Source organism: Bemisia tabaci, chromosome 2 (assembly GCF_918797505.1).
Source record: "Bemisia tabaci chromosome 2, PGI_BMITA_v3".
NCBI lineage: Eukaryota > Metazoa > Arthropoda > Insecta > Hemiptera > Aleyrodidae > Bemisia > Bemisia tabaci.
The window spans coordinates 55,190,366-55,206,116 of record NC_092794.1 but is presented as its reverse complement, the minus strand read 5'-3'; the positions used below and the strand labels follow the sequence as shown (position 1 = coordinate 55,206,116).

Genomic DNA, 15,751 nt, shown 5'->3' with positions numbered 1-15,751 from the left:
TATAAACAATATTTACAGTGTTGCCGTCTCATCATCTTCATGTTAATTTTGTTTTTTATATGGTGTGGTTTATGGCAACATTGTAAACAGCTGCTGCCGTTGCTACACACGTTGTGCAGGTTGCTGCCCATGTGTATTGCAGGCACATTTTTCTCAGGAGGGAGATGTTTTGATCCAATCCTAGGCAGAAGCAACAGTTGAAAGTTGAAACTGATGATACGGGTGACAACTTCATCTTACGAATTCTTCGCATCTCTCGAGTCTCGAGCAATTAACAAGAGATAACAGCTTTTGATTAATATTAATTGACGCTCAATTATCGCCTGCCCTTTTACGATGTGATGTGATTGCTTGCATATTCTCTCATTTCTCTTTCATCCGTGGTTTTACCGTGTAAACTGTGCGTGACTACAAATTTAGATGCTCATATATTTTCGTTTCATACGTGCCCGGATTTTGGTGTATATCCTCCAGTATTTCGTCTTACTATTTCTCCATTCTCTCTGTGAAATCACACATCGTCGGGATAATTATTTCCAAGAAGACTAATCTTATAAAAACTGGCATGAGGTAGCTGGTAGCATCTTATAATGAAATTCATTTGTCTAGGTTATGTGATATCACACCATGATTATTTGAAGTCAAGGGAAAGTTTTTAACAGCCCAAAATCTCTAGTTGGTTGGAGCCATCCTCTATCATTCAGGTGTTATGGAGGTATGTAATTTGTCAATCTTGAGTCCACCTTTTTCCTATTACAGTCAGCAGCCTGATAGTTAAAATTTATGTCGGCACTACAAGAATCAAAAATCGATATATTACGCGGCGCAGATAGGACTATGTCTTGTCTTATCTAGCCGACAGAGCCAGTTGAAGTTTCAACAATCGGGCTGCTGCCGTTGCACTGAGTAGGTAATGTCTAAGACCTCGGTTGTTTTAACTTCTACCGAAGCCAAGGGAACTATCAGGATCCTATTATTCAAGTTGATAGGTACGCTTACCTCTGAAAACTTTAGGATTGAATATGTATGGACCCTTTGTTAGTCCACAAGCACGCCGTTAAATCTTGGATCAGATACGTATTCACTTTTGAAGATCGGTGCTTGTATAAACGTATCCTAATATTACTCTGTTTCAAATGTAAAAACCTTCATACTTTATGAACTTCATGGCAGGAACTTGGTGTGAATATCCCTTTTATCACAGTTCTTTGAAGAAATTACTAGTCTCATAATGTAATATAATTAGTTTTGATGTAAGCTCCTTCATCGCTTATTGACACAAGTTTCAATCTCTGCTCTGATTAGTTCTGTAGCAGCACCCTTCATTAAGTTAATTCATGTAATTAGATGATACCACTGATAAATGTTGATGTAAATAAAATATGACTTTGGTCTCAACATACAATGTTGGATCTGTAACAGTCACTTATTTGACAACAACAGCCTTTTGTAAGAAAAACTTGCTCTAAAAGTCCATGCTCCTGCATTCACTCCCCGAAAATCATAGGTATCATCAAATATTACTGAAGCGGTATCAGCGTTCATCTCTTGTACCAAATAACAATGGGTTTACTCTAGTTAGCACCTCGTATTATTTGAAGGCTTCATCAGGTAATTTTCCTTGGTTTCAGTTGGTTTTTTCTTTTTTTTTTTTTTTTTTTTTTTTTTTAAATGACATATCGCAGCCTCAAGTGAATGATCAAGACAAGCTGGCCTCTATTGGTAGCAAAATTAATTCAGAATTGAAATTCAGGAAAATTTATGGAGGGTCTTGCCAGTTTAAGTATGATTATTATTGTAATTTTGTTTTGTAATATAAAATAAATAAATAAAGCTGTTCTCAGAAGTAATTTTGAATGCGAGAAAACATATTTTCTCAGCTGGTGGGTTTTAAGAAAAAAGAGAAAAGAAATGGGGATGATCACTGACTGTTAATCAGTGGCTGGATCTACAATGCCAGCATTTTTGGTAAATAATTGTTAACCTCTCATTGTTATCATTATTCCGAAGAAGTCATGAAGTTTGTCGTCTTGCAAATGAAGGCAATTACCATTACAACCAAGCTATTGTTAGCAATATTTATGCCTTCAATGTAGAATATGATTCATATTCATATTGATTAATATCTTAGTAACTCTCTGTTACAGAACTTGAAGGATCCTGATGCAGACCTTAGAAGCTGATGAAGTTGACTATGATTGTGCCATCATATTATTTCAGACTGTTGGCTATGATTTTGTGATAAGGCAAACAGTTTTTCACAGGTACCTGCATGAATGTGTAATTCTTGAACCCTATTGATCACTATAAGGCAAGATAAGTGTGGCTCTGGAAATTTATGAACGATTTTGATTGCCGAAGCGCGATACCATGTATCTCCACCTGCAATGCTGCAGGCATTGGAGACTTCCTGTTGTACATTTGTTTTTTCTTTGGAAAACTAGTTAATTGAATCTCTAGGAAACAACCTTAATTTTTCTTCTCCATCAGCAGAGTACTCCGTAGAAATTTCAAATCGATAGATGATTTGCTTCTCTTCTGAAAAATAAATTAGAAGGGGAGACTTTGAAACACTGGAATGGAGTTGTGCAGTCTCACACTTCAGCCATTGATTTACTACTGTTGCCACGAGTCTTGCATTCTACATTTGTCGTAGCTACTCTGATTACATTTACTCTAAATAAAATGAGATAGAAGTCGGAGCTGTGTTTTTCCTCAGAGCTTTTTGCTTGCAGGATCTCCAAGTAAAAATCTAAGTACCTACTCCAAAGTCGTAAGCTTTTATGTCAATTTGCAAAGACATCTTTCCACGTGTGTCATCATGTCATCAAAAAAGCATATTTTCACTGTTGAATTTTCTAGTAGAAGTATTTCTCTCGTTAATTTTTTGCTTTTTCTTTGCCAGCAAACACGTTTGAGGTTGTATAAGATTTCCTACAACTGTGCTCAGAATGGCCATGATGAACGGAAATTTTCACAGCCTTATCCCCGAAATGGAACAGATCATTAGTCAGTTGGAGAGGGGCACTGTTGTCACACGGTTTTTCCCTAGACGCAGGCCAGAGCGTAAAACACTCATGATCCGCAGAGAAACGAGGCAGATTATTTGGGCAAGAGCAGCCAACACGAAACAAGTTGACTTTGCCGGTAGGTATGGTGAGGGCTGTAGAGCTTGTTTAATGGATAGAATAATTTGAGAGTAGCAAAAAAAAAAATTACTTTCTTGTGAAAATTTTTAGAAAAACAAATCTATGAAGGAAGAATAAACCCAGGAAATTTACAAAATTATTTACATACTTCAATTCTTTTCTTTTCTTTTTTATCTTTCTCAAGTTTATTAATTCTCAAAATTTACATGACATACATACAGATCATTACACTCAGGTATAGTTTTTAGTTTCCCACATTGAATGTAGCTCCAAAAAGTCTTGCCGGTCTGTGTTGACTCATACTCAGGCATGTGGTGAAAAGAAAGGATGTTCTGTAATGTAGAGAAATGATTTGTATCCCAATTTGAAAACATCTCTTGAGTTGGGTCAGGTGTAACGCAAAACCAAAACATCTCGCAAATCCAGGGTTAGGAGCTTCGATATTTGCACACAACAGAGGCCTAAATATTCTTCTGGGCTGCTACAAACTTGAAGATAGAGAATTTATTGCCTCTTCATCCATTTAAAGTGATAGCAATTGCATGAACTTACTAGGTATTTTTTCACAGAAAACTGTCAGACAAGCTGTTTCATGTAAAGGAAAAAGCAAATGTGGTGGTTTATAGTGTTTAGTGGTGTGAAGGCAAAATAATATCTCTGCGCCCCTCAAGAGAAAGAGCAGCACCTATAATCACCTTTTGGTTAGAAACAATTCATGTTCAACGTTTCTATCATTAACTAAACACTTGTCTGTCCTTTTAAGTCTACCAGGTTCTAATTTTTGAATATTTGCTATCAATGTTTGCAAACATTGTTCCAGGTGAAACCAATAAGAAAAGAAGGAAAGAATCTGAGCCCCTAGTCCATTATTGTTTTAAAGAATTTTGTAAGAGGGGCACAGCTTATCCTTTAACCTTGAATGATCTCTCTCTCTCTTTCTCTATAATATTGCAGTGATGTTGCATAATTCATCAAGTGCTTTTTTTTAACTTTTTATTTGCAGTTGAAATGCGAGAGGTGAAAGAAATTCGGGTTGGCAAGAATTCGAAGGATTTTGAGAAATGGCTCGAGGAAGCGAAGCGCATGGAAAATCTCAAATGTTTTGTTGTATTTTATGGCTCTGAATTCAAGCTTAAATCATTGTCAATTGCAGGTAAATACTCCATCAATTAATTACTGTCCAGTAGATTAAAAAGGAAGGAGAAGTATTTATGACAGAGACAGGTGGGTGGGTAGTGGGGTGATGCAGAGATGAAGCGATGTTGTAGAAGAACTGTGCAATGCGAAACGTGGAGGAGGGAATAATTGGCATATGAATTTTTGGGTCCACAGACCTACTTCTCAACTTTATATTTTAAATGATTTCTTCTGCATGTAATTAAATCAGTAAAGGGTATCCTCCAAATGCCATTCGAGTCTAATAAAAATGTTTTCTACTTTTTCAGCATTTTCAGAAAAAGAATGTGAACTGTGGGTCAGAGGGCTTCGTCATCTAGTTCCAGATACAATTGAATCTCCATATCCATTACAGGTGGAAAGATGGCTTCGAAAAGAGTTTTACAGCATGGAGAATAATAGAGAAACGTAAGTAAGGAACAAGTCAAACTGCAGAATGCAGCTCAAAATTCTTTGGCTCTAATTTAGATCATCAGAAGGATTTCAATTCTATCCTTAAACTTAAAATCTGTGTATCTTAAAAATGCTCATTCTTCAGGATAGAATAAATACGGGTTTTCTGTCCCCTTAACTGGAGTAGATTTAATGATTGTCAAAAGGACTGTGTCTGTATGGACCCAACTTTTCGAAACAGTTTAAATAAACATTGAAGTCTGTATGGTCTGTATGGTCTGTAATGGATAACTAATGAAATCTGAGGAACATGTTTTAACCTATCTTTACCATTCAGGCAGTTCCACAAATTTCTGAACATTGTCCAAAATAAGCTCCTAATCAATTAACTGTAAAATATAATTGGTCTAATCAACCAGGAATATGATCAACTTTTACTGCAAATGCAGGAACAGTTCAAGAGTGAAGGACATCTACAGATGAAACGAGTAGTTGTACTACTAACACCGCTGGTATGTAGGCTTAAGCAAGTGGCAGTTGGTATTAAATTAGCGGTGCCAGATAAAAATCACCCTTGATTCCTTGAACACAAGTTAGTGGCAATACTCATTTTCTGGCAAAACCATTTCTGTCAGGGCAGAACTGGAAAGAACTTCAGCTGAATCCAAATGATGCTGATCAAAACAAGACTTGTTGGAGTACAACTGATCAGTGAGCAGCAAAATTGTTTTTAACGCTTGTCTTCAGTCCCCATGGAACTGTTCCAGAGTCATTGGAGCTAGAACTGGGGAAAGAAAAGAATGGACAAATGTCTTATTAGAAAATGGCATTATTCAACAGAGATTAATGTACTGAACAATGGGCTAACTGATGACTGATGCTTTTATGTTATTATGACATTTGTGCATTTTTTTCTTACCCCAGTTCTACATGTTGTTTCAACCGCTGCGTCGAGATGAAAGTGAATCTTGCTTTGCCATGAGTACTTAGTTGTTCATGCCTTTTAATACCTAAATGAATCATGCTGAAGATTGAGTGACCCCACAGCTTGCAAATTTAAAGGATCCGGTATAAATCATTGAGACATAGGGTTATCGAGCTCAATTCTTCCCTTTTTATTTGGGGAGAGGAAACAGGCTCGGAAAACTGAGGGATGTTGAACGCAACCCTACATAACTTTCAAAAAGTATACCCTTCTGAGGTCATCATTCCAAAATAAAACAATAATCAGTAGTTTTCAGACTTGCAACTCTTACAACAGAGAACTTACTTGCACACAAAAAAAAAACCTAAAACCATATTTGAACTCCCAACTTTTAGAATAAATATTCTAAATGCCGTTTTTAAGTTTTTGGGGATTACCATAATCTAAATACTGAATTGAAATACTTGTGGGGTTATGGATGACTTTACTCAACTTTTTGCGTAACTTTTATGGGTGCATTTTATGTAGAGTTAACAAATCGTTGCAAAGGGTCCTCATGCAAACTTATCCTTCTTTACTTTTTTCCGTGTTTTTAATTTTCAAATTTTTTAATATCTCAGAGTAACGTTGAAAGATGTGAAGTCGTTTCTCCCAAGAGTCAATTGCAAAATACCCACCAACAAGCTCCGGGAGGTCTTTCAAGAAGTGGATGTTCGTAAGCGAAACGAGATTGCGTTTGATGACTTTGCACTTTTGTACCACAAACTGATGTTTGATGAGTCTGTAAGTTTTCTTTATCTGCTTAATTGTCTAACCGCATGTCTTATGATAGTATTATTTTTCAATTGAAACAACCTAGATCAACTCATGAAAAAGTTAGTGGTGTGTGAGCACTCAATATCCGTGCTCGAGCTCGGCTCGAAGTTGAGTGGGAAGCTCGGATGAGAGGCAAAGAACGAGCCTCAATCAAGTTTGAGAACTACCTAAAATGAAATTGGAGGGAAAACCAAATTAGAGTTTTCAAAATGAATTTTATTTCTTTGAAAATTCCCTGACCATTCATGATTTTCGCGAGTTGTAGTCTCCACCTCCGCAATTAAGATACAAGTGAATTGGAATTTATGTAATTTCAAAGTGATGATCTTTTAAAATAGACAGGTTTAAAGAAAACAAAGAGAGACAATGTACTTGGATTCAGGCTCAATTGTTTTCATAAACTCGAAAAAAGCTCGAGCTTGACTCGAAAAAGTCTAAAAAAGGTAAAGCTCGAATCAAACCAAAAAAATCAGGTCCTAGAAAAATAGAATGATAAGAAAGAGTTTCCAGCTGAGGTTAAGTTACAGGAGAGGGAAAGCAGTTTTGAGAAAATAACTGTGAAGAAAAAACTTTTAGCTTCAACATAGAATAGGCTTTTGCAGTTCAGCAGTTTAACTGTAAGACATTCTACTCATACCAATTTTCAATTTAATTATGTTCTATTACTTTGTAAGAATAAAAATGAACTTCTTGATAAAAGCTTGAAGACCTGAAGTACTAGGGATCATCTTTATCTCAGTTGTCTTTCCTCCTTTAGTGTATTTTCCGAAGGAAATACACTATTTTTTTTATTATCCTTCGGCATGTACTATGAAGTATCCCTTATTTTTTTCAGACATTGCGTGAGTGTTTCCCAGGCTACACAAAGTATTGCGAAAATGGTAAAACAGTCACTGTTCAAGAACTCACAAGATTCCTCATACAGGAACAAGGAGAAAGAAATGTTCATGACAAAGAAGTTTCTCGTCACATGAGAGATTATCTTCAAGACACACAGAGGAATGTTCAAGAACCTTACTTTACCATCCTTGAGGTATTTACTTTAAGGAAGCCTTTCAGATTTGCTCAAGAAGATGAAGCAACTCCCCTCACAACTCTTTGTAACATCATTGACATTTTCCAAAACGAAACAGATGACTCTCATTTTAATGTTTTGCAAAACATAGTTTTTCCAGTTACAACATTTTATTTTTGAAACTCCCAGAATAGACAACATAATAACGTTTGTATTGTAATGTTTTATGTCGTACCTGTAATGGGTGCAATGTTCGGAAATTTTAGCTAAACCCAGAAGCACCTACTTGCTTGGGAAATCTAGAGTACCCACATGGGGAGAATACAAACAAGTCAGTAATTTTGGAGGTGAGGCTAGGAGCTTTTAGGGCCCCAAAAAGGCAGCCAACCTATGAACTCGAATTATCCAGGATGTTTTATTACTATAATTGCTAAGACCTGTCGTTTGTAAAGGATGTATTTGACTTAGTTTTTGCATAAATTTACTCATTTTTGTGCAAGGATGCTCATATATGAACATTAATGGCCATCTTGGTTTGATATTGGAATTTGAAGATTGGCAGTGGTATTTTTTTAGTTGTTTTGTGTTAGAACGTTGTCTGCTTTTTTAGGTCCTAAGAGCTCCATTTTTCGACTTGTCCACACTCTCCCCACCTAGGTATCCTAAAGAGATCAGGGCATGAATGCACAACAATTGGCATGTTCAATCGTCAATATCTCAACTCCTACCCGACCAAATCATACGATTCTTTGGTTTTGGCCTACCAATAAACTTAATAATAACCTGTAAAAGTTTCATCCAAATTTACTGAGCGCCAGTTAACACTCTCTAGTATGCAGGGTTCTGTCTGATGTACCCTAATGAAAAATGCATATCGATGGTGTAAGTTGGCAATCACATAACTTGTTTGCGGTGTCTGAAAATCTCCACTTCTATGTTATTTTTTTAAAAGAGAACAAATTGACATGATTCCTTGAAGTTTTTGCAGAATATTCTTTACACAGAGAAGAAAAATCATGTCAGTTTTAAAGAATTGCTGTTGAGTAGTTTTCCGTTTAAAAAATAAAGTATGACAGGAAGTCTGCGACAACGTAAACTGAGTTGTGTGATTGCCAACTTACACCGTCAAAATGGAAGACAGGAGAAAACGTCTTCAAATTCAATTCAATTAGTGGCTATTAAAATGGACTGGAACTGCAGCATAAAAAATTTAAATTTATCCCAAGCTAAGTTTGTTTTTGTTCCAAGGAAAATTAATTTTAAGCTCCACTGTATGCATTTCAGTTCATGGATTTTTTATTTTCAAAACAAAATGAGCTCTGGGATCAACGGTATGATGATGTCTATCAAGACATGACAAGACCTCTAACACATTATTGGATTGCATCATCTCACAATACGTAAGTCCATTAATTAATTTATACGATTGTAATTTTTATTAAAAATAAAAGTATTTTATTATTTTTTCTATTAACCATGTAAACTAAGCTTTCTTGTAATGGTACAATTTGTAATCTGACAATGAAATTTAGTAAAAATTAAGTAAGAAACTCGATAATGCCGTTGATGTAGTCAAAATTTGCTCTTGTGATTTCACCAAACGTAAGGTCACAATAGCTGCAGACGAAAACAAATAATGGAATAATTCTTGGGCTGCATTAATGGTGAATTTCAATGGCAATGGTCTCTGGTAGAAGGGGCAAATAGGCCCCATATCAATGCTTTTTGGTATATTGTTGAGACAGACATAGCATCCTGAGTAAAAACTGTTGGTTGAAAGGTTTATTGTCTTTGTTTTTCTAATCTTTTCAATCTTTTAACAAAATTAGCCATTTTTCATGTCTTCTTGGTTTTGCAATAAGGTATGTGTAAAGACTTGTTGATAGTCAACATGTGAAAAGGCGTGATGAGAACACATGAATTATTAGGCATTGTTCCTTAAGTTGTGTGTACCTGACGCTGACTTTTTCTCTGCTGCAGATATCTAACTGGAGATCAGTTCTCCAGCGAGTCTTCTGTTGAGGCGTATGTTCGGTGCTTAAAGCAAGGCTGTCGTTGTATAGAACTTGATTGTTGGGATGGACCAGATGGACTGCCCATTATTTACCATGGTCATACATTGACAACGCGCATCAAATTTTTAGATGTTATCAAGACGATCAAAGAGTATGCTTTCGTTACCTCTGAGTAAGTTCTTGTTTTTAGAAAACCAACATTACTGTATTCATAATGAATCACATCAGCATAGGTTTTCTACTTCTGATATCTATTTGGTGCTTTTTTTTCTCAAGCATTGGAATGAAGAGCTCTCATTATCAGCTACCAACATCTTGTGCTCTGTTTCTTAGAAAGTCCCAATAAAAATAGTAAAGACATTTAATTTAAATTTTTAATGACTTTTTAGAAATTTTTTTGTCAGCTTCAAGGTTTGTAAATCATTACATTGCTAAGCCAATGTTCTCAAACAATATAAAAAACAATGAATAATCTACCTAGATTAGTCAAGTCTGAGTTTGTTTGAACAGTAAAACTAGGCTTTTCCTTCATCCACTCATCTCTACTCATCATTCATTTTTTTACTTTATCCAGATTTCCTGTGATATTATCAATAGAAGACAATTGTTCCCTCCCTCAGCAGCGAAATATGGCAAGTGCTATGGTGGACATATTTGGGAATCTTTTAGTGACACATCCTCTAGAGAAGAATGAGACTGAAATGCCATCTCCAGAACAATTAAAACGAAAAATTCTTGTCAAGCATAAAAAACTGCCTGATGGTGCCGACGAAGGCTCATTCTTGATTACCAACGATGATGGTAAGAATCTTTATCGCAGAAAGTGGCCAGTTACAGTAAAACCTCAATGCATGTTATAATTACTTTCAAATTAATGACTTTTACATTGTAATGACAATTTTCGCTGGTCCTATCTAAATCTCTTTGTTGTCTCAGCAAGCCTGGATTTGTTGGCTGTTAATAGGAAAAAACTTAACAAGAAAGTGGGTGTAAGAACACTAAAAAATTCACTCTTCAGCCCCATTTTTCCTGACTTTGTCATTTAAAGTGTTATTTTTTAAGAGCTCATCATGCTCAGGAGGTCTACAAACATCAAATAATAATCAAATGCTGTGGTTCTCTGTACAAAGTCCTTTTCTGGTGCTCTGGCCGTTCTAACTGTTAGCAGTCATCCATAGCTTGATTGATGTTAAAGTGAATGGAACTTTCTTGTACGGTTGTATCTAATCGTTTGCAAAAATCATAAAAGATTACAAGCCCCGCATAGTTTCTCTGATGTTGATTTGTCAATGATGTATTTTAATGGTTGTTTGAAATTTGTGGAAACCAGCATTTCTAGTTAGGATCATTTAACCTGTAATCAATAATACCAGGGAAAAATGTGATTTCAGGGCGAGAGATGGACTTGCGAAATACAGTAAAAAATGGAGTGCTTTATTTGGAAGATCCTGTTGATAAAAAGTGGAACCCGCATTTTTTTGTGTTGACTTGCAACAAGCTCTCATATACCGACTGTGTGCATGGTGATGATGAGGCTGAAGATGAGAATGATGAGGACGTTGATGATGATGAATCAAGAGACACATCTGGATTTCAACGGCCAAAAGAGGTAGGATGGAGATTTTAAAAATTAGAATCACTTCTAAAGCTTAATACCTCCATTTTAGTTTAAAACCCCCCGTGCTAGAGAAAACAATTTTTACTCTGTACTGACTTATTAACATAAGTCAATCTAGAATAGAACCACCCGCTTTAAATTTAATCATGCTGTTCAAGCATAATTAAAGTTTTTCTCTCTCAGTCATCATATAAACAAATAACTCTACTACTACTGCCATTTCAGTAATGTCTGTCCTCATAATTTCCTTTCATGCCGTCAAGAAGAAATGGAATTTGGATCTTTGGAATGTATGCAACAAAGTGACTCGGTATCAGAGAACAATGAGTTTGTTACATGCAAGAGTTGTAGTGAAGTCAATAGACTTTTTGTACTTAAAATTGCATGAAAATTATGAAGGACACATCAAACAAGTTTGAAATTGACTCCTTAGCGTGTGATCTGAAGTGTTTGTAAGACACTTTTTGAAGTTATCAGCATCAGCGGTCAGCAGTTCTAAGTGGTTAGCAGTCAAAGCAAAAAGAGAGATGCAAAAAACCAAAAAGAAATTAACGAACAATCTCTCAGGCACTCAAAAACTTTCCTTACGCGTGATTTTAATCAATTCAAAGCCTCTCTTTCTGCAAAACAAAATTTCAAAGAGGAAACAAACACTTGGAATCACATGCAAGAAAAAGTTTATTTATGTAGGTTAGGTTGTTTAACGTCTCTTTCAAAGCAAACCTGGTTGCTGGCAACTGAGAAAATTTGAAAATTTGTGGTGTTAACAACGTAGATTGCATACTCAACCCTGGACTTCTGACATGTTCTAGATGCCCTTCGTTATTTTTGAGTGAATTTACCTTGACGGAGTACATTTGTTCACTTGACTGTATTTCTTGTTTGAATTTGACCCATGTAAGCATTCTTATTTGTGTGTGTTGCTATTGTGACCCAAGTTAAGATTGTTGAATGAGAGTTTTAAGTCTAGATGTTAGTAGCAGGCCCATCGAAGGAGACATGACTCATAGTGGTAAACTGGTCCTTAATGCCTATACTGAATTCCATTCTTTTGAGTGTGGAATCCCCCCCCCCCCTACAGGACTTGTAATTTATTTAGTAACTGATCCCATTTTAATTCAATTCCAGGGTGTTCCTAATGATGAGTTACACTACGGAGAAAAGTGGTTCCATGGTAAACTTAGCGGAGGCCGTGCAGAAGCAGAGGACCTTCTTCGTTCTTACTCACATTTAGGAGATGGCACATTCTTGGTCAGAGAGAGCGAAACATTCGTCGGAGACTATACTCTTTCATTCTGGTACGCATACTAATACATTTCAAGAGCACTGAGGAAGAGAAGCCGTGACTTTTACCAACCTGCCACAGTTTCAAGCAGCAGAATGCTATTTTTACCAAGTTTTCTGATTGGGAATTTTAGTTTTAGCAATATATTCAATTTTCTAAATGGTTATTAACTGCTGAGATTCAAAAAATTTACTCCAAAGCGTTGGTTGATCACGGGTGTCCTGAAAGATCAATATTGTAACTTAGGTGTACAGAATGTTTTATCTATAAGTCACATTTCAGATAATTTCTAACATATCAATGATGAGGTGAAGCAAAAACACAGGTGCCGACAGATGGATTAATGAACTCAACTATAGTCTACAATAGGGAAAGTTGCAGGTGTGGCTAGCAGCCCACCATTCAATAAACTGATTCTTGCAGGTATTGTTTTTTTTATTCTTGTCTAACCAGAAACATCCTTTTAACATGTTCTCTTTTTTCATCTTCTTCATGTATTTTTTCAGGCGAAAAGGTCGAGTAAATCATTGTCGTATAAAATCAAAGCAAGATAAAGGTCAGACAAAGTATTTCCTGATTGATAGTAATTGTTTCAACAGCTTGTATTGTTTAATCACTCATTATCGAAATCTTCCCCTCCGTAGTCAAGTGAGTAGAAATTTACATTTATCAAGTTTTAAATCGCTAATTTTGTTGGTGTCAACTTTTTAATAAAAATCAGAGATAAAATATAGTTCTGAACTGCATTGAAAGTTTTCACCCCACAGTAAATATGAAAATTTTCATCAGTGTAATTCAAGAAGAAGAAAAAAAAAATAGGCTCAAGGTAAAATTTCACCTCTTTGCACCAGTAGATTAGGTGAAAACCTTTCAAATACCTCGAATGAAGACATGTTCTTACAGGGTAGATGATTAAGATTTGATGCGTGCATTTATGACATTATTTTAAGCTACTTTAGTTGTTGACCAAAATTGGGGCTGAAAAAGGCCCTCAATGAGACACATCCTTTATTATAGATTTTCAACTGCACACTTAATCTCGGTTGTTTTAGGACAGCCTTTGTAAATGCCAAAACAATTCTTGATCACAATATTTCTCTGCAGTAGTGAAAGATCTATTGTGTATGGATGAGTGATCACTAATTCCTTGAAGATTACTAGAATAATACTTTCTGTACAGTTTCATTTTATCATACAAGACAAAACGTCTTGAGGTAGTCCAACTTAAAGGGCCGTTACTGGTATGACCCTTTCTTATCTGGCTACCTCTAACTCCATAGAATGTTTAAAAGACTTAACTTTTAGACTTTTTTTAGAGTACAAACTGGAAAGAAGAGAAATGTTCCCAAAGGATAGACGCACGTATTGCACTCAATTTGGTCAAAGACTATCACATTCGACGAGAGTAAAGAAAAAACAATCATTACTTCAATTGGAAAATTATTGCATCCCATTTTTTCCTCTCTTACTAATTAGATTTTGTGATCAGCTCTGAAAATGCTCTATTTTTTCTCTCAGGAATTTACAATTAAATTGAAAGAGCCAGTCCCTCAACCTAGTAAGCATGAAGGTAAAGAATGGTACAATCCTCACGTTACCAGGCAGCAAGCAGAAGATCTTTTACGCAAAGTTCCTCATGATGGTGCATTCCTTGTGCGACCAAGTGATTATGACCACAATTCCTTTGCCATATCTTTCAGGTATGTAGTTACTCATCTGAAAGTCTCATTCTTGCATTAGTCAAAGAAGGATATATTTGCCAAAAGTCAAGTTCTGAGACAACAAAAAATAATAAATTCCTTTAACTAATTTTCCAAATTTTTAATTGAAAAATTATTCAATGTTCTTAATACCACTTGTAATAAGACTATGTTCGCTATTTTGATCCCTAAAATTGGACAGATAATTTTAAGTCATAAAATTTTGGGAAACCTTTTTTCCTATGAAATTTCTCAGTATCCTAATTTTTTGCACTAATATGACACATTTGGTACATATTTCTGATCATATTACAACAAATCATGTTTTTTGTAATTTACTGGGGATTTTTTTTTATCTGTAAGTATTCCTGGATCGGTGGCTGAGGACATTAATTTCCCGACTCAAGTACAGATCCCACTGGGGTGCACCAGGTGTCTGTTGTACCAGCATTGATGCTGAATTTCTAAACGACCATAGGGGTTTTCAGGATAGTATGTTCACTGCTACCTCTGCATATTTGCAAGAGGTACAGACCGACTGGCTTCAATTGACAATGAATCTCTCTTGGAGAATGGATCAGTTGCGCTGGTCATAGAATTCATCATATTTTGAACCTTTATTCTTGTAGATTAGCTAAAAATAATAAGATCTGTCCCAACCGCAACTTTGTGCGTTCGATATTAACAGAAATATCACCCTTTGCAGAGTCGGGTTTTTGACATCATCTACCATAGTAGTAACACCCTTGGTTTCTTCCACTTTGTTTTCATCAGTCGGCGTGACGCACATTAGCTCTGGTTATTCAACATAAAACCAAAAGCAAGGTTGAAGAAACCAAGGGTTTCACTGCCAATGTGGATGACGTCAAAAACCCGACTTTTAAAAGGGCAACAACTCGGTTAATACTGACTGTTGAAAGTCGCGGTTTGGACGGATCTTATAATTTTTAGCTTACTACAAGAATCTAGTATCAAAACACGATTCTGTGACCAGCGCAACTGACCCATTTCCAACTTTGGTAGTCGGGAGTGTGCAGAGGTTAGGACTATAAGTCCAAGCTCAGTTGTGCGCTGTGGGACACCAGGCATGCTGCAACCCCTGTCTACGCTCTTTACTTGCCATTTTGGGCCCCTGCCTTTATTGACCACTTGTAACTGGTTTAGACAGGGATCTTTGTTCGCTTATCCCTTGATATAAGTTATCATGGTAGCACAAGGAAGTAAATAGCTGAATAAGTTCTCATATTGAAAATAATCCAAAGTAGTGTGAAAAATTATTACATGAAATGCTATTCTCTAATTTTTCAGAGCTGAAAAGAAGATTAAACATTGTAGGATTAAAATGGAAGGAAGGTTATATACCATTGGCATGATCCAGTTTGAAAGTCTCATAGAACTCATCAGCTACTATGAACGACATCCTCTCTACCGCAAAATCAAATTATGGTACCCTGTCAACGAAAATATCATGCAAAGGATGGGTTTGGTAAGTGTCTTTACTTGTTTCTCTTTCTCTCTTGCTTTCTTTGCCCACTTTTTGCACTAACTTACCCCTCTTCAAGATATTTCATAGTTTTTAAGAATCTGATCAAAAGTCTATAAGAAGCTTTTATCTCATTGTTTGAGAACAAGAATGTTAATTAACTCAGAGGCAGTCCC

At 35.9% G+C, this 15,751-nt stretch overlaps 1 protein-coding gene across 1 annotated transcript in view; it reads left to right on the top strand.

Moving 5' to 3' along the window:
* The first annotated feature begins 168 nt into the window (after positions 1–168).
* sl (small wing phospholipase C gamma 1) overlaps positions 169–15,751 on the top strand; it is a 56,636-nt gene continuing 41,053 nt past the window's right edge. The window contains exons 1-15 of the mRNA XM_072295857.1: positions 169–715; positions 2,148–2,264; positions 2,906–3,147; positions 4,153–4,302; positions 4,595–4,733; positions 6,264–6,426; positions 7,295–7,492; positions 8,759–8,874; positions 9,455–9,661; positions 10,064–10,290; positions 10,881–11,098; positions 12,236–12,405; positions 12,899–13,040; positions 13,911–14,092; positions 15,401–15,578. Coding sequence (XP_072151958.1) covers positions 2,952–3,147; positions 4,153–4,302; positions 4,595–4,733; positions 6,264–6,426; positions 7,295–7,492; positions 8,759–8,874; positions 9,455–9,661; positions 10,064–10,290; positions 10,881–11,098; positions 12,236–12,405; positions 12,899–13,040; positions 13,911–14,092; positions 15,401–15,578 — 2,286 coding nt within the window. The 5' untranslated portion in view covers positions 169–715; positions 2,148–2,264; positions 2,906–2,951. The remainder of the gene's footprint in view (positions 716–2,147; positions 2,265–2,905; positions 3,148–4,152; positions 4,303–4,594; positions 4,734–6,263; positions 6,427–7,294; positions 7,493–8,758; positions 8,875–9,454; positions 9,662–10,063; positions 10,291–10,880; positions 11,099–12,235; positions 12,406–12,898; positions 13,041–13,910; positions 14,093–15,400; positions 15,579–15,751) is intronic.